At 44.9% G+C, this 26220-nt stretch overlaps 1 protein-coding gene across 1 annotated transcript; it reads right to left on the bottom strand.

Moving 5' to 3' along the window:
- Positions 1–25222: 25222 nt before the first annotated feature.
- Positions 25223–25585, bottom strand: LOC121746028 (cysteine proteinase inhibitor 5-like). Its single transcript, XM_042139965.1, has one exon. The coding sequence runs from the start codon at positions 25583–25585 to the stop codon at positions 25223–25225; it is 363 nt and encodes a 120-aa protein (XP_041995899.1).
- Between the last annotated feature and the right edge of the window lie 635 nt (positions 25586–26220).

The following is a 26220-nucleotide window of genomic DNA, read 5'->3' on the forward strand; positions in this document are numbered from 1 at the left end:
TGAAACGTGCCCGAGGAGAGTCTCGTTTGATAACATCCACAAGAGGAGCTCGAAACGAGGTTTTATTATTCGGAACCTAGCTAGTTGGAGTTTGATTACTCTATGAATAATAAATAAGAGTTTCTTGCTAAGTCCACTCTTGGAATTCGAAATATGTTAATTAATTAAGTCTATAGCAGACATTAATTAATTAATGGATGTTTACATCTTAAGCGCGGGAAATAAATCAAATACAATTAAAGGAAACCCGGAATACTTGTAATTTCAGATTTGGAAGGCAGTGCAATATTACTTCTGTAGTGGCTGCTCGTAATATTCCAATATAAGCTTATATTAAATTGTGGGTTCAATTTAATTAGTAAAAAGCTAATTGGGTGAGGCATGTTCCAGATTCTTCCTTAGATCCCTGACTGGGCCCAATATGTGACTTAAATAAATAGGAGAATAAAGGAGACAGAAAACACAACAATTATTTTGTCAAATTTTCGTCCCCCCTCTAAAGAGTGATTTTCTAAAATTGTGCTCTCCTCCGTGAGCTGAGTTCTGTCTTCCATTATTCGAGTCCTAGTACGTTAGTGAGATTTGCCCACACAAATATCAGCGTATAGTCTGGGACACCAGTCAGAAGATCCGAGGTCTTGTATTGAAGATCTTCACGTGGAGACGGAGCAAGCCATCATCGATTCTTGATTGAATCAACGAGGTAAATTGACTAATTTCGTAGTAAGCATGTTTTAGGAATTTTATGTGCTAAAGCATGTTTTAATTCAAGTTATGAGCATGATACATGTGATAATTACGCGAATAGATTTTGTCCTAATAATCTGCTAAATAGATCAAATTCTTGTGATCCGTTTTGTCCGCACGCTTCCGCTGCCAGCCCCTTCACGTGTGCATGGGATTCTCCACCTCCAACATCTCCTACTTCTTCAAAACATCCTCCTCCAACCTCTGCGGTACATTCAATGTCGGGTGCTGCTACGGATGCTTCTCCAATCTCAGAGACCGGGGCTTCGGTTGGTACTGATTCGGTTGATACCGCTTCAAATGCATTCGCCAAATTTTGACTAGCTACCTCCGCGTCCCTTTTCCTCTTAGCATGATCATCGTCTAAACTCTTCGTAAGATATTGCACGAACTCTATATCCCTATCATACCATCCAATCATTAAAGGCTTATTCCGCTGCCTCCTCATCCGTCTAGGCTTTTGCTTTGGCACACTAGGTTCGGTTTCTTCAATCTCTTCAATGATGACTCCTGGGGGTTTAGCCGCCCTGAATCTGAGAAGCACTTGTGCTTCATCCTTCATTTTCTTCAATAGAGCGTCAGCCCGGGTTATCTCTACAACATAGATGTGAACTAACTTTGTTGTCGTAGACGCCACCTTGAGGAAATCCGTCAGATGTGAATCCTCAACAATGGGCAACAACAGGCCGCCGATTGAAACCCCCGCGCATGCATTACTGTACTTTGGATCGCAATAATAGAACTCACATATCATCTTCCTATCGTACTTCAACTTTAACACCATGCTCGATAGGTCTATGAGCGCGAAATGGTTTATATTGCAGAAGTCGAAGTATGTCAACTTCCAACCAACATACTTGTTGTCATCGTTGGTATTGAAGAATGAACCGCCATGATGGAAAGCAATTGAAAACATTCCAGGCGCATCCCCTGTTAAGGAGAACAATAATCGGACCGTTAACAATCAAACCAAAACAGTAAACAAAATTCACAACAAAAAATCAAACTCTGGCGCCCTAATTCACCAAATGAGGATTAGAAATCAATTTCCGGAGAAACAAAAATATATTCACAGTTTAAATAAATTCTGTAAACCTTAAATCACAAACCGAGGGTTATAACTTACTATATTCATCTTCTGGGACGAAAAAATCAAGATCAGGATCGCGGATATCCCAGGTTTCTTCTTCCACATCTATGACCACCGGTGCATATCTCGGTGGTGGTCGACAGTGTGGTGGCGATGGCGGGGGTGTGGGTTCCCTGTTACGGCGAGACGATTTCCGGGACGACGAACCGCCTGATGATCCGGCGCGCTTTCGTTTAAGTGCCATTCGTGCAAAATAGTTTTTTCACAGAGGGGGCAGAGAGAGAGATTAGATTGAAGAGTGAGCACAATGTTTTGCAATTTTTTGGCGGGGTAGGAGAGATAACTCATTTTTTGCAAAACTTTTAGGCGGGGTGAGAGTGAAGGCCGAAACTAAGACTTGTGAAATTTTTTAAACATATTTCATAAATCACACCCAGAGTCCTGAGTACGTGGCGTGTGCGTGTGGTCCATTACGTTACCAACCGCCACTGATGCGCCATCATGACTTGATGGCTGACACCCGCACATCAAATCACGCCAGAGTATGGTGGCCGCCACTGCAGGTCAGATGTGGTCTGACCAAAATGCCCGTTTAGGGTTGAAGGGTATTTTTGTTCGAAAATACCTGATATGTGATTATGTTAAACGCCAGAGACCTGTGGCGATATTTTTAAACGTCAGGGGCCTGGAGTGAAACAAATGCAAAGGTCAAGGACGTTTTATGTAGTTCACTCTTTTTTTATTTGTGTGGAGGCATGAATTGCAGATTTAGTATTAGGAGAGATACGTGTAATTGAGGTTTTAATTGGTGACTTTTGATTGCAGATTGAGGGAGATCAGAAGTCACGCTTCTGGAGAAGAAGATCATATCTAAGAGCATCCACAGCGGCGAGCAATTGCTCGTCCGTCCGTCCGTGCCAGCGGCGCGGCACCGCTTTCCGCCGCTGCGCTCTTGCCGCTGGCACAACGCTTCTTGATGCATCGAGCACGTCCGTGCCAGCGAGTAGGCGACGTGGCGCGTTCTGATTGGCCAACTGCATATCCGTTGGAAAATTATTTTTTTTAAATCGAAAATAATACCAAAAAATAAAAAAAAATATTTTCACAATCCCAAAAAATTGGCCTTTTTTGCCCATTTTTCTGTATTTTTTGAATTTTTTCCCTCCAATATAGTCTATAAATACACACATTCATCATCATTTTTTACATCAAATCATCTCACCTTCATCTCTCATTCATATTTTTCATACAACTTATCTACATATTCATCTCTCACTCAAAACCTCAAATGGATTTCACCCATCTCATTGCGGAAGCGGAGCGTGAAGAACAAGAATACTACGAACAATATTGTGCCGCTTATGAAACATATGTCGCAGCGAATACCCTCGCCCCTCCTCCTCAACCAACTAGATCAACTCGCCGCTACATCCATCGTGACCGGGGAGGGAGCCCACGAAAGGCTCGTTGCCAACTATTTTTCCGACCAGCCGCGGTTTCAGGAAGATTAATTTAGGCGTCGTTTTCGCATGTCAAAGCCCTTGTTCATGCGTATTCTCAACACATTGTCCGCCCGTGTTGAATACTTCCAAACAGGTCCAGATGCAGCCGGTCGGCAAAGTCTCTCAGCGTTGCAGAAGTGTACGTGTGCCATCCGACAACTCGCTACTGGGCAAACGGCCGACCTCTTCGACGAGTATTTGCATGTCGGTGAGTCCAATGGAATCCTTTGTCTTAAAAATTTTTGCGAGGGCGTTCGTTCAACTTTCGGTGATGAATTCCTTCGGGCACCCACCACCGATGATTGCCAACGGTTGCTTCGTCTTCACGAAACAGTCCATGACTTTCTCGGTATGCTTGGCAGCATTGACTGCATGCATTGGAGGTGGAAGAATTGTCCGACTGCTTGGAGGGGGCAACACTTAAGCGGCCACAAAGGCGACGGCCCAACACTTATCCTTGAAGCGGTCGCCGACTACCGCCTATGGATTTGACATGCATATTTCGGTGTTGCCGGATCCAACAACGACTTGAACGTGCTCTATTCTTCACCCCTCTTCAATGATGTGTTGAATGGTGTAGCACCGGCGATTGACTTCACCGTCAACGGAAATGTATACCACATGGGTTACTATCTCGCCGATGGTATCTACTCAAGGTGGTCGACTTTCGTGAAGACGCTCAGCAACTCGCAAGACCCGAGACGGGTTCTTTTTGCGCAGCGTCAAGAGTCTGCGCGGAAAGACGTCGAAAGAGCATTTGGGGTCCTTCAAGCCCGATTCAACATTGTGAAGGCCCCGTCTCGCTGTGGTACGTGAAAAATATCGCCGACATCATGTACACGTGTATTATCTTACACAACATGATTATAGCCGACGAAGGACCGAGGGCGGCTAGCTTTTACGACGAGGATGAAGCCGGAAGCTCAAGCGCGAGGCCTCCCCCACGCCGAGATGTGCATACGACGGTGGGTGAGAGGATCAAAACAAGGCACACAATGCGCGATACCCGAACCCATGTTGAGCTACAAGAAGATCTAATCAAACACATGTGGGCGAAATTCGACCACGAGTAGTGGGTTTTTTAATTTTATGAATTTAATTATGTAATTTTTAATTTTTAGGAGTTTAATTATGTAATTTTTAATTTTTAGGATTTTAATTATGTAATTTTTATTTTTTATAATTATGTAATTTTTATTTTTTGGATTTTAATTATGTAATTTTTATTTTTTAGGATTTTAATTATGTAATTTTTAATTTTTAATGTATTTTGTAATATTATTCCGAGTATTTTTAATGCATTTTAATTTTGTGAAAATGTTTTTATTTAAATTGAATAATGGAATGGTGGGACTGATGGGGTACGAACTAAACAACTAAACCCTAATGGCGAGCCCAATAGCAGTGACGGCCCATTAGCCCAAAACCCAAGAAAGAGTATCAGTTCGGCACAACCAAAGAGTTCAGTTCGGTTCGGCACAACCAAAGAGTTCGGTCGCAGCCTACAGCTCGGTAAAAGCCAACCAATCAAGCTCTACTCTCAGATCGGCAAAAGAACCAATCAAGCTCTACTCTCAGATCGGCCAAAGCTGATCGGCAAAGTTCAGCAGTTCGGTCTCAGTATTCGACCGAACAAGGAGATAGTGGACCCATGCAGGACCTCCACGACCTCCACTACACCCACGATCTATTTAGTGGTATGAAGCAGTTGTCAACCTGCAAGCCACGATCTTGGATAGTGGACCCATGCAGGACCTCCACGACCTCCACCACACCCACGATCTATTTAGTGGTATGAAGCAGTTGTCAACCTGGAAGCCACGATCTTGGTTCACATGTATAAATAGAACTTAGATCAGATAGACAAAAAAGCTCTCTAGATATCGAATCATATAGCAAGTCAGTGTTGTAAGCTGTAATCCAGATCAAGCAATACAAATTTGCCCTCCTTTCTTCCCGTGGACGTAGATTTACCTCAGTAAATCGAACCACGTAACTTTCTGTGTCGTGATCTATAGTTATTACCTGCATTTATTACCATCAAAAATTCGCCCAATCATCACTGGCGCCGTCTGTGGGAACCAGAGAACCAAATCTGTGATAAAAGCGAGTTTTTGATCCTCTTCCACCAAAAAAATGCATACCAGATCACATAATACCCGTGCTTCCGTCCGTGATAACCATGAGGAAGCTAGTCCAGCCCGTAGGTCTGGAAAACAGCCTCGTGAGAAATCTGTCTCCAGTTCTCACGGTGAAGGAACAAGCCACTCCAGAAGTCATCGCACCGAGTCTTCCCAGCAGCCCGATTTGAACGAGGCTGTCAAGTTGTTTTTGGCCGAGAAGCAGGATGAATTCTTAACATTCCTGCAAAAAGGCCAAAAGCCGGAGACGAAAACGGCGGATTCTCTCTCTCCATCTAGACATGAAAGTCACTACCGCAGTAGTGTCGCATCTCCCCGGAGAAAGAATCCTCACCACCGACATGTTCCTCTTCCTCCTCGTTACCGGAATCACAGGAGAACTCCATCTCCACCATACCGAAGAGATGTCGGGTTCGCCATGTATGGAGCGCTGAAGACTCCATTCTCGGATGATATCACCCGAACTCCGTTGCCGCAGAATTACCGAACTCCGTCAATGACTTATGACGGGTTAGTGGATCCTCATGATTTCTTGGGACGCTATCAGTATAATATGGCGAACCAAGGTCTCAATGAGGTTCACATGTGTAAGCTGTTTCCCGAGCTGCTCATCGGGAACGCAAGGAGGTGGTTTGATAGCCTCCCTCAAGGCAGCATTAGATCTTACAGAGATCTAATGGATGCTTTTCATAGGAGATTCTTCCAGAAAGCGGAAGCCCGAATCACTTCGGCTCAGCTGCTTTCTATTCGTCAAGGTCGCGATGAAAAAATTAGCGACTTCATGACGAGGTTCCACAAGGAATGCCTACAAGTAGATGATCTCAATGATCTACTTGTCATTTCGGCATTCCAAAATGGAATACTGCCAGGAGCTCTCTACAGGAAGCTCGTTGAATGCAGTCCGCAAACAGCTCAAGAGATGTGGGACATTGCGGACCAGTTTTCTCGTGCCGATGAGGCAGACCGTCGAAAACGGTCTTTAGACAGCTCATCTAGAGGAGACAAAAAGAAGCCCGATCATAGCGATCAGAGGCTTCCTCGCCGAACTCCTTTTGAAAGAATTCAAAGGGCACCGGTACAAGGCAGATTGGGACCACGTCTCGATCTTGAGAAACCGCCCGCTCAGTTCGTACCATTGAACAAGTCGAGAGCGGAAATTTTCGAACTGCATTCCGATATGTTCGAAAAGCCAAAGCGGATGACGAAATCGGCCGCGCGCCGAAGTCAGGATAATTATTGCTCCTTCCATCAAGACCACGGTCACGATACCGAGGAGTGCCGACATTTGGCTGCAGGTATTGATGTTCTTGTGAAAACAGGGACGTTAAAAAAATACCAAAGCAAGCAGCCGAAAAAGAACAAGAAGCAGAGAGGTGCGAACTGTGCTCCTCAGGATCCGAAAAGGCAACAGGATCCCGAAGACGATGACGAGCCGCAATATGATGGAGTAATCCAGACTATTGACGCTCTCCCAGCCGGGAAGACTAAATCGTCCCTGAAGTCAGAGCGCAGAGGCTTCAATCGAGAGGAGCCAACGCATAAAAGGCTGAAGCAGGACGAAGTGATTACATTTTCAGATGCTGATCCCGTCCCGGCCATCTCTCCTCATCAAGACGCCATTGTCATTCAAGCCGGAGTGGCAAACAAACTGATCCACAGAGTGTTCGTGGATACAGGAGCGTCAGTTAGCATTCTTTTTAAAGAATGTTTCGATAAACTGGAAGTGGATCCAGCTCGGCTCAGTCCGGCTCCGCTTCCTCTGAAAAGTTTCGCCCAGGAGGACACCCGCCCTGAAGGTATTATCAGCCTTCCGATTACGGTGGGAAGAGCGCCTACAAGCTCCAGTACGATGATCGAGTTCTTTGTGGTAAAAGCTCGGTCCCCGTACAACATTATACTGGGAAGAGACTGGCTCAACACAGTTCGGGCCATTTGCTCTACTTATCACCTCACCATCAAGATCCCCACTAAAGGAGGGATAGCGGTCATCCGAGGTGATCAAAAGAGAGCAAAAGAGTGTTTGCAGATTGCGCTTAAAAGTGCCGAGCAATCAGATCGGCACCATCAAGCATAGCAATCACAGCAGCCGGAGTCAGAGGCAGGCGAAATGACCGAAGTCACACCGGAGCCGAACTCGATGGAAGTTCGGTTATATGAAGATGATCCATCCAGAACGGTGAAGATCGGTTTCGCGGGAACACCTCTACTCCGGGAAAAGACCATCCAGCTCCTCAAAGAGTACAAAGACGTCTTTGCGTGGTCGCCGTTGGACATGACCGGAGTGCCCCCTGAGGTAATTACACATCGGTTAAATATTGATCCTTCAGTCCGGCCTATAAAACAGAAGCAAAGACTCTTTGCGGCAGAAAGAAGTCAAGTCATCCATGACGAAGTCCGCCAATTACTGAAAGCGGATGTGTTATTTGAAGTGAAATATCCTTCTTGGGTGGCCAACCCTGTGATGATCAAGAAAAAAGAGGGAGGATGGCGGATGTGCATAGATTTTACCGATCTAAACAAGCACTGTCCTAAAGATTGCTATCCCCTTCCGAACATAGATAAAAAAGTAGAAGCTTTGATAGGCTTCGAAATTTTTTGTTTTCTTGATTTATACAAAGGATATCACCAAGTTTTAATGGATGAGAGTGATGCTTCAAAAACGGCTTTCATTACTGACTTCGGCATTTTTGCTTACAAAAAGATGCCATTCGGTTTAAAGAATGCCGGAGCCACATATCAAAGGATGGTTGACAAGCTATTTCGGCACCTAATCGGAAAAGAGGTTGAAGTGTATGTTGACGACATAGTCGTTAAAAGCAGAAGCACTTCGGAGTACGAAGACAATCTCAAGTCCACTCTCGACGTGCTCCGAAAAGCCAACCTCAAACTCAATCCCCAAAAATGTACCTTTTTGGTAGATTCGGGAAAGTTTCTAGGTTGTTGGGTTTCAAAGGAAGGACTCAAGGCAAATCCGCTAAAAGTTCAAGTTGTTCAGAACATGGCAACGCCGAAGTCCATACATGATGTGCAAAGGCTAACTGGATGTCTAGCCGCACTGAATAGATTCCTTTCCCAAGCAGCCGAAAAGCAAATGCCGTTCTTCAATGTGTTGAAGAAGGCACCAAAGTTTGAGTGGGGAGTCGAGCAGAAAAAGGCTTTTGACGAGCTCAAAAGTTATTTAGCCGAGCTTCCTATTCTCTCTGCTCCAACAGATGCCGAAGTGATATTCTTATACTTAGCGGCATCAGATCAAACCATTAGCGCGGTGCTTGTACGAGAAGAAGGCCTAAAGCAGTTTCCCATCTACTTTACAAGCCGAGCATTAAGAGGTCCAGAAACAAGGTATCAACCTCTGGAAAAAATTGCTCTGGCATTAGTAAATGCAGCAAGGAGACTGCGGCCATATTTCTATGCTCACAAGGTATGCGTCTTAACCGATCTTCCACTTCGGCAAGTTTTGACTAAGCCAGAAGCATCAGGCAGAATTGCCAAGTGGGCCATAGAGCTGGGAGAACACTCAATAGAATTTCTACCTCGGAAAGCCATCAAGGGACAAGCCTTGGCAGATTTTCTTGCAGAGGCAAAGTTCGATCAAGCAATCCCTGTTATTGCCGAACAGAAAAATCCTGCCAATGACGAACTAACACAGCCCCAGGAATCCGAAGTAGAGCCGCCGGACTGCTGGAGTGGATTCGTAGATGGAGCTTCGAATAAGACGGGAAGTGGAGCTGGTATTCTACTTATCGCTCCCGACGGACACGAGGTAACTTATTCACTTCGGTTCCTATTCCCAACTACTAATAACGAAGCCGAATACGAAGCCCTCCTTGCCGGACTTCAATTAGCGCAAAGTCTATTTGTCAAATCTCTCAAAATCCATTGTGATTCACAAGTCATAGTGAATCACATGCTGGGTACAAGCGAAGCCCGAGATGAGAGGATGAAAAAATACTTGGACAAAGCGCAAAGCATTAGCCGAAGTTTCTCTTATTTTCGGATAATCCGCATTCCCAGAGCGGAAAACAGCCGAGCAAATACTTTAAGTAAGTTGGCCTCATATCCGAGCTCAAAGGTGGAGGAATTACTACACCGAAGCATTGATGAAGCTGAGATACATTCAGTAACCAGCTCGCCGAACTGGATGACGCCGATCTTACAGTATCTAGATCAAGGACAACTGCCCGAGGATAAGAGAGAAGCTCGGAAAATCACATGCCGAGCACTTCGGTATGAATTTCATGAAGGAGTCCTATACAGAAAGTCCTACCTTCAACCGTTATTGCGATGTGTAGGACCAGAAGAGACGGACTACATCCTTAGAGAAGTTCATGAAGGATCTTGCGGTACCCACATCGGAGCTAAAGCTTTAGCTAAAAAAGTTCTGAGATGGGGATATTATTGGCCAACTTTGGTACAAGAAGCAGTGCAGCTCGTCAAGACATGTACGAAGTGCCAAATCCATGCAAATATCCCAAGGATGCCGCAGACCGATCTATGTGCTATGCAAAGCCCTTGGCCTTTTATGCAATGGGGCATAGACATAGTAGGACCACTACCACAAGCTCCTCGGCAAATGAAATTCCTTATCGTTGCCGTGGATTACTTCACGAAGTGGGTGGAGGCTGAACCATTAGCTACGATAACGAGCTCGAAGGCATTGGATTTTGTCTGGAAGAACATAGTTTGCCGATTTGGCATACCCCATATCCTCATTTCGGATAATGGGACTCAGTTCACCGACAAGACATTCAAGAATTGGTGCCAAGAGCTGAATATTCAACAGCGGTTCACTTCGGTCTCTCACCCACAAGCAAACGGACAAACGGAAGTAACAAACCGTATTCTAGTGAAAGGGTTAAAAGCTCGGTTAGAACAAGCCAAAGGACAATGGGTAGAAAATCTTCCTCAAGTCCTATGGTCTTACCGAACTACACCAAAAACCTCAAACGGTGAAACTCCGTACAGTCTGGTGTACGGCACTGAAGCCGTGATTCCGGTTGAGATCGGCATACCCAGTCCCCGAACTCTTAATTTCTCAGCAGAACTAAATGAGGACGGACTGAGAGCCGAACTAGATCTTGCCGAAGAAAGAAGAGAATTGGCCTGCATAAAAGCAGCCAAGTACAAGGAGCAAGTAGCCCAGTATTATAACCAAAGGGTGAAAAAGCTGCAATTTCAAGTGGGAGATCTCGTCTTGAGAAACAATGAAGTAAGCCGAGCAGAAAAGCTGGGCAAACTCGAACCCACATGGGAAGGTCCATATCGGGTGTCAGAAGTCCTCGGCAAAGGGTCTTATAAATTGACTCACATGTCAGGAGAACAAGTACCCCGAACATGGCACATTTCCAACCTCAAGAAGTTCCATTTGTAAGAGACAGTCCGGTCAGTCAGTCTTGTGTCTAGTTCGGTCCTAGGGGTATGTGCTTTCTTTGTTTTTTACTTGTTTTTCATGCTTGTCGTTTTATAAAAGTTTAAAACCTTTTTCGTCTTTTTTATTTGTCTTTATGTGCGTTGTCTCTCTATGTGCGTGTCGTCTCTTACAAATGTTACTGAGGTATTTTGTTCTTTAAAGGCTGATCCCCTTTTTAGAACATGTATTAAAGACAATTGTGAGTCCAAGCTTCTCAGGAAGATACAAGACTCCACAATTCAGCTTAAGAAACAAGCAGTTCGTCTGAAACGAACTGCAAAAAGGGAAAGTCCGATCCGAGCGATAAAACTCGCCAAATTAGGACAAAGGGAAAGTCCGATCCGAGCGATAAAGCTCGCCAAATTAGGACAAAGGGAAAGTCCGATCCGAGCGATAAAACTCGCCAAATTAGGACACAAACCAAGTCCGGTCAAAGAAGTTTACTTCATAAGACCAAAGACGAGTCCGGTCAAAGAAGTTTACTTCATAAGACCAAAGACGAGTCCGGTCAAAGAAGTTCACTTCATAAGACCAAAGACGAGTCCGGTCAAAGAAGTTTACTTCATAAGACCGAGGACGAGTCCGGTCAAAGAAGTTTACTTCATAAGACCGAGGACGAGTACAATAAATGAAATAAAAAATCGCTGAACTGTAAGTACGCAGTGATAGAAGCGAAATGAAAAAAATTTTCATTTATTAAGTCTTGTTCGGCATACAACTCCGCTGCCCTACGAGAGGGCGTTACGCTATTACAAAGGACTATTCTACTGTCCACGGTTGCTAAAGTTGAGCCACCTATCCGAAAAATCCTCATGATGCTGAGTTCGGGCGTTCCGAGCAGTTGAAGAATAAGTAGGTGGACGAGCTGCTCTGATCGATCTACCGCCTCTTCCCTGAGTCCGGGAAGTTCTGGCACCTCGGCGGCGAAGAGTCTCTTCACGAAGCATTTGTTGATCTTGCTCACTCATAATCACAGCTCCTCTACGAACTTCAGTCCGTCCTTGTCTTGACGTTTCCGGTTGCTCCTGAGTCCGTTCTCGTCTTGACGTTTCCGGTTGCTCCTGAGTTCGTTGCTGATTTGGAGTAGGATTTTGAGCAAGTGGATCAGAGGTTTGAGCTGGAGTGTGAGCATCTGTTGGCGGGAAATGCCTAAGGAATCTCTCGATTGAAGGACGCCGGGAAAGAATGATGTCGTACCGAGAAGCCCAGCGCCGCAATGATTTCACAACTTGTTGGCAAGCCGAGCTCTCCAGCGCATTGTTCCTCCGGAGTACATGAAGCTCCTCCCACAGTTCATCAACTTGATTCTGAACTTCAGATATGCTCATTCCCCCGCGTCCGCAGATGAAATCCTCATATGCAGTCCTCTCAGCGACGACAATATCCAGCTCGGCCTCCAGATCCTTCCTTATGGACTCTAAGTCCTTATTGTCGGACTCCAGCTCCACTGAACGAGCCAAGAGTTCGTCATACTTCATCTGGTCCTCTATGGCTTTTTTCTCAGCTTCGTTTAAAGCCGAAGAGTATAGCCGCTTCCAGTGAAGTACCCTCCAGCTCCTTAGAGTTAAAGAATACAAAGCAGCTAGGTCAGTTCGGCATTTCAGCTTACCGAGCAGGCAGTAAACCACAACAGGAGTAAAAGAGGTCAAGAAAAGCTATACGAAGACACGAGTGTAGAAAGAAAATTTTTTCATTCATAAGAAAAAAAAATTTTTACACAAGGAGGGCTTCAAGGCCATTTTACAAGAAGGAAGAAAGAAACTAAACTAAGAGAAGGGAGACGAAATCATACTCCGCCAGTTTCATCTCCGGCTCCCCTCCGGGTTTCAGCTTCTCCCTCCTTGTCCACCTCGGCTTCAGCCTCAGCCTCCCTACTCCCCCCAGCCTGCTCGGCGCCCCCATAGCCGATCTGCTGCACCTCCTGCTCGGCCTGCCCGTCGCCGGTCTGCCGATCCGGCTGCTCGGTCTCCTTGCCGGCCTCGTTTTCCTGCTCACCCTCTCCATGGAAAATTGGAGCGGGTGAAACAGGTCCCAAGGAGGCAAAGATGGCCTCCATGTTCTCGTCCCGGTCAGCTCGGCAATTACGGACTCGGTCAGCAGAAAGCAGGACCGAGGATGACGCGAGCTCGTCAAGGAGCGGCAGACTCTGGAGACGAGCTGCAATTTCTCGGCCATACAGCGGCAGGACGACTTCGGGTCCCTGCTCAGCATTATCGGTCATCAGTTTCAGCAGATCACCGACAAAGGCCGAAAATTGATTGCTCAAAAAGAGTTTCTCCGCGAAAGCACGGAGAGCCTCCCCTTGGGCAACCACGGCAGCAGCCTCCCTCTGTTTCGACTGCTCTCTCTGGATAATGAGCTCGTTTTTTGCCCGCTGTGCCTCATCCTGAGCCGAGATCCTAGCAGCCCTTGCTTTCTCAAAGTCTGCCCTAGCCTGTTCGGCCTGGTGACGAGCAGCAGTCAACTTCCTCTGCATCTCAGCATAGTCGCTGGACGCTTTAGAGAGTTCAACTGCGACGAGCTTGCTGAGCATATCGTTCCTCTGAAAATGGAAAAAGGAAAAAGTCAACCGAGGGGCCACAAAAAATACAGGAAAAAAGCAAGGCCAGAAAATCAAGAAAAGAATTCACCTCGGCGAAGTCCGTGGGCCATAAAAAGGGCTCACAGATATGTTCCGAAGGAGGCGCCAAGACCACGTCTTTCTCTGGCGCTCTTGGGGGCTTCTGAAGCTTCGCCTTCCTATTTGCCGAAGTCGACTCCGGCTTCTTTGGATCCGAAGAGGTCTTTTGCCTCTTCGGATTCTTCTCGGCATCAGACGCCGAGCTGGTGGTATTCGGCCTCTCCGGTTCCTTAGATTCGGAGGATTTGCGACCGAGCTTGTTTAGCAAGTTCACTGCCAAAAAGCAAGAAAACAAGGTTAGTTTTCGTCGTCCAGGTAGTAATGCATGAAAAAGAAATCCTCACCCTCAGTCTCGTCGTCCGAAGACGAGGAGTCGAACACGAAGTCGCCCTTGACGAGCTCAGACTCCAAGTACTGCGTCCTAATCATAGGAATCTTATTGAGCTAGCCCTCGAGCTCGTTCAACGGTTCTAACCGAGGATGAGGAATTACGGACTTCGGCCCTCTCCAGGGAAAGCCCGGAGCCGCTGTCCTATTGTAAAAAAAGAAGCGATTTTGCCATTTCGGCCATTTGGTTTTACAAAAGGCTCTAAAGGGCTGTAAAGGGATCAAGTAAAACCAAGATCCCTTCCTCTTAAACTGGAAGAAATTAAGGATTGCCCTCAGAGACAGATCCTTATCTAGCCTACGCAGTTCGGCAGCAAAGGCCGATAAGTGCCTCCAAGAATTCGGAGTCACCTGACCTAAAGGGAGTTGGAAAAAATCAAGAAGCTCTACAAAAGGTGGGGGAAGAGGGAAACGAAGCCCGCATTCTAAGCAGGCTTCGTAAACGGTGGCATAACCCTCCGGCGGCGAGTTAGCCCTATGATCGTCGTCAGGAATCACCACCTTCCCCCCGGGAAGAAGATATTTTCCGTGTAGGGATATCACAGTGTCCTTACTCAAGATGCTGTGAAAGTATTCTACGGTCTTCTCCCCGGACTCTTTCCGGCTAGAAGATCCCTTACCCCCTTTCCTACCGCTACCTGACTCAGAAGAAGAAGAAGAAGACATGATTCTTACTCTTTGAAAGTCTGAAGAAGTTCTGAAGAAATTCTTGAAGGAGCGGAAGGAAATTTTGCGCAAAAGAGAGAGAATGCAGAAGAAACAATAGCAAAAGTGTTCCAATGATGGAAAATGGTAATATTTATCAGATTCACAGAGGCATTTCAAATCCGTAGCGCCGTTTCAAATCCCCCTTTTTCTGGATTCAACGGCCGGATTCGCTATCGCATTTAATGCAGACACGCGCATGGCACGTCCCCTGACGTCAGCCTCCCCCTTACACTCATCCAAAATGCCGAAGTGATTCACTTCGCTTTTCGGGGGGGGTAGTGATGGGGTACGAACTAAACAACTAAACCCTAATGGCGAGCCCAATAGCAGTGACGGCCCATTAGCCCAAAACCCAAGAAAGAGTATCAGTTCGGCACAACCAAAGAGTTCAGTTCGGTTCGGCACAACCAAAGAGTTCGGTCGCAGCCTACAGCTCGGTAAAAGCCAACCAATCAAGCTCTACTCTCAGATCGGCAAAAGAACCAATCAAGCTCTACTCTCAGATCGGCCAAAGCTGATCGGCAAAGTTCAGCAGTTCGGTCTCAGTATTCGACCGAACAAGGAGATAGTGGACCCATGCAGGACCTCCACGACCTCCACTACACCCACGATCTATTTAGTGGTATGAAGCAGTTGTCAACCTGCAAGCCACGATCTTGGATAGTGGACCCATGCAGGACCTCCACGACCTCCACCACACCCACGATCTATTTAGTGGTATGAAGCAGTTGTCAACCTGGAAGCCACGATCTTGGTTCACATGTATAAATAGAACTTAGATCAGATAGACAAAAAAGCTCTCTAGATATCGAATCATATAGCAAGTCAGTGTTGTAAGCTGTAATCCAGATCAAGCAATACAAATTTGCCCTCCTTTCTTCCCGTGGACGTAGATTTACCTCAGTAAATCGAACCACGTAACTTTCTGTGTCGTGATCTATAGTTATTACCTGCATTTATTACCATCAAAAATTCGCCCAATCATCAGGGACCCCTGTGCTCGTCCTTGTGAAAGAGCACGGATGTGGGTGTTGTGCTCTTGCCTAAGAGCAGGCAGAAAAAGTGGGGCCGGGCCCACATCCGTGCTCGTTGGCAAGAGCACGGATGTGAATGCTCTTATGTTTTTCAGGGAATGTACACCAAACTACGATAATGTTGGAGAGATTTTCTGCCACGCTCAGAATTGGCGACTTGAACGATTACATAGCTCCATCACAAGGCTGTGTCATTAACACTGAGGTAACTGGTTCTTTTAATCAGTAATGACCAGCTAGGTTTTTGAGAATTGTGATTGGAATTTCACATATTTTGTTCCTTGTTGTTGAAATTGTTCAACTGATTGCCTTTCTGTTAAGAGCTTGGTAAATATTTCCAGTTGTCTAAATTCTTGTGCCAAAAGAAATGAGTCTAATATCTTGGGACGGAGAGATTACTAAGTATTATGTAATATAATCGGAACATTTTATTTAACATCTTCTTCGCAGACATACTCAACATCCACCGCGCTCATCACAACTCAACCTGAACATTCAGGGACAGAACTAGAAATTGAAATGAGCCGGTGCTCAAAACTAATGACAAATACGGCAAAACACACGATGCTCTTGAATCTCTGGTAGCGACTAGTCTTATCTAATAGTACTAGTGGTCCGTAATGGTGTATCTAGGATTTTAGATTTGAATCCAAAGAAAATATTGATATAAACACATTTAGTCATATCTTGATATCATAAGAGTCGCAAATTGAGTTGTTATAATATTAATTTAATATAAATATGGTACTTCATCCATTCGAGATTACTTATCCCACTTTGGTTCATTTCAAATATTACAAATGGAAAAAAAATATTGGTGAATGTGTATAATTATGTAGAGTATTAATTTTATGATAAAATATGAGTGAAATGTGATGCCTATTTATCAAAATTAGTAAAAGATAAATGAATACGTGTTAGTAGAAAGACAAAAAATGAAATATGAGACAAATAACTATGGGAAAAAAATTTATTGGAATAAATAAATTGATTAATACAATATATTATTATAAAAATAATATAATAAAACTTTAAATAGTACTATTTGATTCTTAAAACATTTTTAAAGATTGAAGAACATATTAATATATTCCTAAACTAATATTATTAGTGACTTAAACGCACTCAATCATGATAAATTAAGTCAAAGTACTCTTGTTTATTAGTACTACTCATTTTTCCACCATTAAATTATACCTTTCGATTGAATTTGATTTAACCAATTGAAAGGATTGAATTTAAATTATCTAATTGAAAATTTGGTGCTTAAATGCCAATGTAGAATTTTAGATATTACTACTATTTTCCTAATCCCACAAAACAATAAATGGAGATAAACGTGAACTCTATTCCCAAGGTCAATCATATTTCTCTCTCCCCTCTCTTTCTCCTCATCTTCTTCCTTCAATTCCTTACATCTCTGTAAAAAAAAACCATAAAAACACTATAAGAAAATCTACGAGGGCGGCACCGGCCAAGCCCCCGCTGAAGCGGCGGCTTGGCCTAAGCTATCTTCAGCGGGGGCTTGGCCTAAGCTATCTCCATCCCTATGAATATTCATAAAACACATGCATGGCTGAGTACGTATGATGTACTCAATGAACTTATGCCAAAAATATTTTCATATGAAATAAAGTCATCCCATATCATCTTTGTGTGAACTTTACTTTAAAAATTACGACTATTTTGATTTTAGCTTTCAGCATTCTTATTTGAGTGCGTATGAAAATAGTTCTATATTTTATTGAAAATTTTGTTTTTTCTTATAATTCATTTTCTTAAAAAATAAGTATCATAAAATATAATTTTTGGTCATTTGTACTCCCCTAGTCTGAAAATATGTGCCAGATATTTTTTTGTAATTCATCCGCATTATTCTATTTAGCAGGTACTCCTATTTTTTACTTTCGCAAAAACCTTCCAAAATGGGAAGTGATGTTTGTTGGTTGGCCAACCCAATTTTATTTGTCTGGGATTCAATTTGAGCAATTGTGGTGACTGAATTGAGAGAGTTTATTTTGTGAACTGACGGTTGGGCGAATTTTTTATGGTAGTAAATGCAGGTAATGAATATAGATCACGACACAAGGAATTACGTGGTTCGATTTACTGAGGTAAATCTACGTCCACGGGAAGAAAGGAGGGCAAGATTGTATTGCTTGATCTGGTTTACCAGCTTACAAATACAGACTTGCTATATGATATTTGATGTCTAGAGAGCTTTCTTTCTCTTCCTCCTAGTCTATCTGATCTAAGTTCTATTTATACATTGAACTAAGATCGTGGCTTGCATCACCACTAACTAGGTCGTGGCTTACATCATCACTAATTAGGTCGTGGCTTACATCATCACTAATTAGATCGTGGATGTCGTGGAGGTCATGAGATCCTGCATGGGTCCACCACTAAATAGATCGTGTAGTGGAGGTCGTGGAGGTTCTGCATGAGTCCACTATCTCCCAGTTCGGTTGAAAACTGAGACCGAACTGCTGAACTATTGCCGAGCAGCTTTTGCCGATCTGAGAGTAGAGCTTGATTGGTCGGCTTTTACCGAGCTGTAGGCTGGGGCCGAACTCTTTGGTAATGCCGAACTGATACTCTTCCTTGGGCTTTGGGCTGATGGGCCGTCACTGCTATTGGGCTTGTTTAGTACGTACCCCATCACTACCCCCCCCGAAAAGCGAAGTGAATCACTTCGGCGAAGCGAGTCACTTCGGCATTCTGGATAAAGGTACGGGGAAGGCTGACGTCAGGGGATGTGCCTTGCGCGTGACTGCATTAAATGCGACAGTAAAATCCGGCCGTTGAATCCTGAAAAGGTGGGATTCGAAACGGTGCGATGATTTTGAAATCTTCTCCGAATCTGATAAATACGTCCTTTCTTCATCATTTGAACACTTTTGCTATTGCTTCTTCTGCATTCTCTCTCTTTTGCGTAAAAATTTCCTTCCGCTTTCAAGAATTTCTTCAGAATTTCTTCAGACTTTCAAAGAGTAAGAACTATGTCTTCTTCTTCGTCTTATGAGTCAGGTAGCGGTAGGAAGGGGGATAAGGGGTCTTCTAGCCGGAAAGAATCCGGGGAGAAGACCGTAGAGTATTTTCACAGCATCTTGAGTAAGGATACTGTGATATCCCTACACGAAAAATATTTTTTTCCTGGGGGGAAGGTTGCGATTCCCGACGACCTTCATAGGGCTGACTCGCCGCCGGAGGGTTACGCCACCGTTTATGAAGCCGGCTTGGAATGCGGGCTTCGTTTCCCTCTTCCCCCTGCCTTTGTAGAGCTGCTAGATTTTTTTCAACTCCCTTTAGGTCAGGTGACTCCGAACTCTTGGAGGCACTTATCGGCCTTTGCTGCCGAACTGCGTAGGCTAGATAAGGATCTGTCTCTGAGGGCAATCCTTAATTTCTTCCAGTTTAAGAGGAAGGGATCTTGGTTTTACTTGATCCCTTTACAGCCCTTTAGAGCCTTTTGTAAAACCAAATGGCCGAAATGGCAAAATCGCTTCTTTTTTTATAATAGGACTTCGGCTTCGGACTTTTCCTGGAGAGGGCCGAAGTCCGTTATTCCTCATCCTCGGGTAGAACCGTTGGACGAGCTCGAGGCCGAGCTCAATAAGATTCCCATGATTAGGAAGCAGTACTCGGAGTCTGAGCTCGTCAAGGGCGACTTCGTGTTCGACTCCTCGTCTTCGGACGAAGAGACTGAGGGTGAGGATTTCTTTTTTATGCATTACTGCATTGACGACGAAAACTAACCTTGTTTTCTTGCTTTTTGGCAGTGAACTTGCTAAACAAGCTCGGTCGCAAATCCTCCGAATCTAAGGAACCGGAGAGGCCGAAAACCACCAGCTCGGCGTCTGATGCCGAGAAGAATCCGAAGAGGCAAAAGACCTCTTCTTCGGATCCAAAAAAGCCGGAGTCGACTTCGGCAAATAGGAAGGGGAAGACCCAGAGCCCCCAAGAGCGCCGGAGAAAGACGTGGTCTTGGCGCCTCCTTCGGAACATATCTGTGAGCCCTTTTTATGGCCCACGGACTTCGCCGAGGTGAATTCTCTTCTTGATTTTCTGGCCTTGCTTTTTTCCTGTATTTTTTGTGGCCCCTCGGTTGACTTTTTCCTTTTTCCATTTTCAGAGGAACGATATGCTCTCCAAGCTCGTCGCGGTCGAACTCTCTAAAGCGTCCAGCGACTATGCTGAGATGCAGAGGAAGTTGGCGGCTGCTCGTCACCAGGCCGAACAGGCTAAGGCAGACTTTGAGAAGGCCAGAGCTGCTAGGATCTCGGCCCAGGATGAAGCCCAGTTTGCCAAAAACCAGCTCGTCATACAGCGAGAGCAGACGAAACGGAGGGATGCTGCCGCCGTGGTTGCCCAAGGGGAGGTTCTCCGTGCTTTCGCGGAGAAACTCTTTCTGAGCAATCAATTTTCGGCCTTTGTCGGTGATCTGCTGAAACTGATGACCGATAATGCCGAGCAGGGGCCCGAAGTCGTCCTGCCGCTGTACGGCCGAGAGATAGCAGCTCGTCTCCAGAGTCTGCCGCTCCTTGAGGAGCTTGCTTCGTCCTCGGTCCTGCTTTCTGCTGACCGAGTTCGTAGTTGCCGAGCTGACCGGGACGAGAATATGGAGGCTATCTTTGCCTCCTTAGGGCCAGTTTCACCCGCTCCAATTTTCCACGGAGAGGGTGAGACCGAGCAGCTTGATCAGCAGACCGGAGACAGGCAGGCCGAGCAAGAGGTGCTGCTGATCGGTGATGGGGGCACCGAGCAGGCTGGGGGGAGCAGGGAGGCCGAGGCTGAAGCTGAGGCAGACAAGGAGAAGGAAGCTGAACCTCACCGAGGAGCCGGAGACGAAGCTGGCGGAGTATGATTTCGTCTCCCTTCTCTTAGTTTAGTTTCTTCCTTCTTGTAAAATGGCCTTGAAGCCCTCCTTGTGTAAAAAAATTTTTTCTTATGAATGAAAAAATTCTTCTTTCTGCACTTGTGTCTTCGTATAGCTTTTCGTACTCTCTTTTACTCCTATTGTGGTTTACTACCTGCTCAGTAAACTGAAATGCCGAACTGACATAGGCTGCTTTGTATTCTTAACTCTTAAGGAGCTGGAGGTACTTCACTGGAAGCGGCTGTACTCTTCCGCTTTAGACGAAGCTGAGAAAAAAGCCATAGCTGACCAGATGAAGAATGACGAACTCTTGGCTTGTTTAGTGAAGCTGGAGGCCGACAATAAGGACTTAGAGTCCGAAAAGAAGGATCTGGAGGCCGAGCTGAATACTGCCGTCGCTGAGAGGACTGCGTATGAGGATTTCATCTGCGGACGCGGGGGAATGAGCATATCTGAAGTTCAGAATCAAGTTGATGAACTGTGGGAGGAGCTTCATGTACTCCGGAGGAACAATGCGCTGGAGAGCTCGGCTTGCCAACAAGTTGTGAAATCATTGCGGCTCTGGGCTTCTCGGTACGACATCGTTCTTTCCCGGCGTCCTTCAATCGAGAGATTCCTTAGGCATTTCCCGCCAACAGATGCTCATACTCCAGCTCAAAGCTCTGATCCACTTGCTCAAAATCCTACTCCAAATCAGCAACGAACTCAGGAGCAACCGGAAACTTCAAGACGAGAACGGACTCAGGAGCAACCGGAAACGTCAAGACAAGGACGGACTGAAGTTCGTAGAGGAGCTGTGATTATGAGTGAGCAAGATCAACAAATGCTTCGTGAAGAGACTCTTCGCCGCCGAGGTGCCAGAACTTCCCGGACTCAAGGAAGAGGCGGTAGGTCGATCAGAGCATCTCGTCGACCTGCTTATTCTTCAGCTGCCCGGAATGGCCGAACTCGGCTTCACGAGGATTTTGTGAATAGATGGCTCAACTTTAGCAACCATGGACAGTAGAATAGTCCTTTGTAATGGTGTAACGCCTTCTCGTAGGGCAGCAGAATTATATGCCGAACAAGATTTAATAAATGAAATTTTCATTTCGCTTCTATCACTGCGTATTTACAGCTCAGCGAAAAAGTTTCATCGTGCTCGTCCTCGGTCTTATGAAGTAAACTTCTTTGACCGGACTCGTCCTCGGTCTTATGAAGTAAGCTTCTTTGACCGGACTCGTCTTTGGTCTTATGAAGTAAACTTCTTTGACCGGACTTGGTCCTCGGTCTTATGAAATAAACTTCTTTGACCGGACTCGTCTTTGGTCTTATGAAGTAAACTTCTTTGACCGGACTCGTCTTTGGTCTTATGAAGTAAATTTCTTTGACCGGACTAAGCTTGTGTCCTAATTTGGCGAGTTTTATCGCTCGGATCGGACTTTCCCTTGTCCTAATTTGGGGATCGGACTTTCCCTTGTCCTAATTCGGCGAGTTTTATCGCGTGGATCGGACTTTCCCTTGTCCTAATTCGGCGAGTTTTATCGCGTGGATCGGACTTTCCCTTTGTTGCAGTTCGTTTCAGACGGACTGCTTGTTTCTTAAGCTGAATTGTGGTCTTGTATCCTCCTTAGAAGCTTGGACTCACAATCGTTGGCTTATATATGTTCTAAAAAGGGGATCAGCCTTCGAAGAACAAGATACCTCAGTAACATTTGTAAGAGACGACACGCACATAGACAGACAAAACGCACATAGACAAACAAAACGCACATAGACAAACAAAACGCACATAGACAAACATGAAAAACAAGTAAAAAATAAAGAAAACACATACCCCTAGGACCGAACTAGACACAAGACTGACTGACCGGACTGTCTCTTACAAATGGAACTTCTTGAGGTTGGAAATGTACCATGTTCGGGGTACTTGTTCTCCTGACATGTGAGTCAATTTATAAGACCCTTTGCCGAGGACTTCTGACACCCGATATGGACCTTCCCATGTGGGTTCGAGTTTGCCCAGCTTTTCTGCTCGGCTTACTTCGTTGTTTCTCAAGACGAGATCTCCCACTTGAAATTGCAGCTTTTTTACCCTTTGGTTATAATACCGGGCTACTTGCTCCTTGTACTTGGCTGCTTTTATGCAGGCCAATTCTCTTCTTTCTTCGGCCAGATCTAGTTCGGCTCTCAGTCCGTCCTCATTCAGTTCTGCTGAGAAATTAAGAGTTCGGGGACTGGGTATGCCGATCTCAACCGGAATCACGGCTTCAGTGCCGTACACCATCGAGTTCGGCTCCGGTGTGACTTCGGTCATTTCGCCTGCCTCTGACTCCGGCTGCTGTGATTGCTATGCTTGATGGTACCGATCTGATTGCTCGGCACTTTTAAGCGCAATCTGCAAACACTCTTGCTCTTTTTTGATCACCTCGGATGACCGCTATCCCTCCTTTAGTGGGGAAGGAGTTCGGCGAGGAAGCCTCTGATCGCTATGATCGGGCTTCTTTTTGTCTTCTCTAGATGAGCTGTCTAAAGACCGTTTTCGACGGTCTGCCTCATCGGCACGAGAAAACTGGTCCGCAATGTCCCACATCTCTTGAGCTGTTTGCGGACTGCATTCCACGAGCTTTCTGTAGAGAGCTCCGGGCAGGATTCCATTTTGGAATGCCGAAATGACAAGTAGATCATTGAGATCATCTACTTGTAGGCATTCCTTGTGGAATCTCGTTATAAAGTCGCTGATCTTTTCGTCGCGACCTTGACGTATAGAAAGCAGCTGAGCCGAAGTGATTCGGGCTTCCGCTTTCTGAAAGAACCTCCTGTGGAAAGCATCTATTAGATCTCGGTAAGATCTAATGCTGCCTTGGGGGAGGCTATCGAACCACCTTCTTGCGTTCCCGATAAGCAGCTCGGGAAACAGCTTGCACATATGGACCTCATTGAGACCCTGGTTCGCCATGTTATACTGATAGCGTCCCAGGAAGTCATGAGGATTCACTAACCCGTCATAAGTCATCGACGGAGTTCGGTAGTTCTGTGGCAAGGGAGTTCGGGTGATATCGTCCGAGAACGGAGTCTTCAATGCTCCGTACATGGCGAACCCGACATCTCTTCGGTATGGAGGGGATGGAGTTCTCCTGTGATTCCGGTACCGAGGAGGAACAGGAACATGTCGGGGTTGAGGATTCTTCTTCCTGGAAGACACGGCACTACTGCGGTAGTGACTTTCATGTCTGGATGAGGAGGGAGAATCCACCGTTTTCGTCTCAGGCTTTTGGCCTGTTTGCAGGAATGTTAAGAATTCATCCTGCTTCTCGGCCAAAAACAACTTGACAGCCTCGTTCAAATCGGGCTGCTGGGAAGACTCGGTGCGATGAGTCTTTGAGCGGCTTGTTCCTTTTCCGTGAGAACTGGAAGTAGATTTCTCCCGAGGCTGTTTTCTAGACCTGCGGGCTGGACTAGCTTCCTCATGGTTATCACGGACGGAAGCACGGGTATTATGTGATCTGGTATGCATTTTTTTGGTGGAAGAGGATCAAAAACTCGCTTTTATCACAGATTTGGTTCTCTGTTTCCCACAGACGGCGCCAGTGACGGTTGGGCGAATTTTTGATGGTAGTAAATGCAGGTAATGAATATAGATCACGACACAAGGAATTACGTGGTTCGATTTACTGAGGTAAATCTACGTCCACGGGAAGAAAGGAGGGCAAGATTGTATTGCTTGATCTGGTTTACCAGCTTACAAATACAGACTTGCTATATGATATTTGATGTCTAGAGAGCTTTCTTTCTCTTCCTCCTAGTCTATCTGATCTAAGTTCTATTTATACATTGAACTAAGATCGTGGCTTGCATCACCACTAACTAGGTCGTGGCTTACATCATCACTAATTAGGTCGTGGCTTACATCATCACTAATTAGATCGTGGATGTCGTGGAGGTCATGAGATCCTGCATGGGTCCACCACTAAATAGATCGTGTAGTGGAGGTCGTGGAGGTTCTGCATGAGTCCACTATCTCCCAGTTCGGTTGAAAACTGAGACCGAACTGCTGAACTATTGCCGAGCAGCTTTTGCCGATCTGAGAGTAGAGCTTGATTGGTCGGCTTTTACCGAGCTATAGGCTGGGGCCGAACTCTTTGGTAATGCCGAACTGATACTCTTCCTTGGGCTTTGGGCTGATGGGCCGTCACTGCTATTGGGCTTGTTTAGTACGTACCCCATCATGAACTGAGACAACATGTTTGACAATTGCAATATATAGAGAGAGATAGGAAGATGATCCAGTACAAAATATCCTTCCTATGTTAACTAACAATTTGAAGTGTTATGATTGCCTACAATAACTACTCAAAAGTCTCAAATTCGAATCAATTGTGTCGCAATTTACAAATTTAACATTGCATTACGATAGCAAAAAATAAAAATTATGTACCACCTCTCCAATAGATAATATTACCACCGGAGACCTATGCGATCATTCATCAATGTAGAATCCAGAAATCCTGTGTTGGATAGCAAAAAAATCCAAAAAATATATAAATAGGTATATTAAATACGTTTATATATGAATTATTCTCTTATATTTATCTGTATTTATACATAAGACATGAAGCGGAGGCAAAATATCCATCGCTAAAAAGCACAAACCATGCGAAAAATACAAATTATACACCTTTTTTGGTAATGGGAAATACAATTTTGCTACCAACTAATCGGAAATTAGTTTTCAATTGGTTGGAAGGAAGTGAGGGATTGGGATCCCGAGAGGCTGGAATAAACAACGGCGGAATAGGTTTTGTCAGCGGCGCCATCCTTGGCGGAGATGACGAGCCGGTAATTGATACCATTAACCACCTGCGACTCTCCCTTCTCCACACAAACAAACACCAACGACGTCTTCTTCTCTTTGTTGTGTTCCGCTACCGCGAATTTTCCGATCGCAACCACCTGCGCTGCGTTCGGTTTCCCGATTGGCTTCCAACCGCCAGCTCTCGCCCCTAGGGAGACCGTGGCCACGATCGGAACCGCCACCGCCACAATTGAGAGAATCACGTACAAATTGTGAACATATTTGGATGCCATGATTTTATGATTATGATTTCGCGTGGATCAACAACCTTCTATTTATATTGGAGAGAGGCTTAATTAACATCTTAATTATCCCTTAACAAATTAATACTCCTAAAAATTCATGTTTGATACCTTTCATAATCAATGTAAATGCCTAAGCATATATACTGTAACTAATAAAATTATTAAAGTAAATTTCTCTCTTTTTTTTAATATATAAGTAATTTGATGGCTATAAGATTCATAAATAAGGCGGGCTCAACCCTCACCTTATTTATTTTTTAAATCTGTAACATTTAAACTCACAAAACAATGTGCCATTTTTTAAAAATAAAATAGAAAAAGCGACTTACTCAAGTGTAGGGTTATAAATCAGTCAACTCTACTTAGTTGAGAAATAATTAGGTTTATTTCCACCACATTAGAAATTTTTAGTTCTAACTTTAAGATGACCGTGTTCGATTTGTTAGATAAAATAATACTAAGATCATGAACCAAACAAACTATATAGTTAATCTTAAGATGCAATCTTACAAATCGAACAACCCCTAATTGTTTAGGTTTTCAGGTAGCACAATCAAGTTCAAAACTAAAGGAGAAAATGAATATGTACTCCATATTCATTTAACTCTTAAGAACTCTATATT

The sequence above is a fragment of the Salvia splendens genome, chromosome 8 (genome assembly GCF_004379255.2).
Source record: "Salvia splendens isolate huo1 chromosome 8, SspV2, whole genome shotgun sequence".
Taxonomy (NCBI): Eukaryota; Viridiplantae; Streptophyta; class Magnoliopsida; order Lamiales; family Lamiaceae; genus Salvia; species Salvia splendens.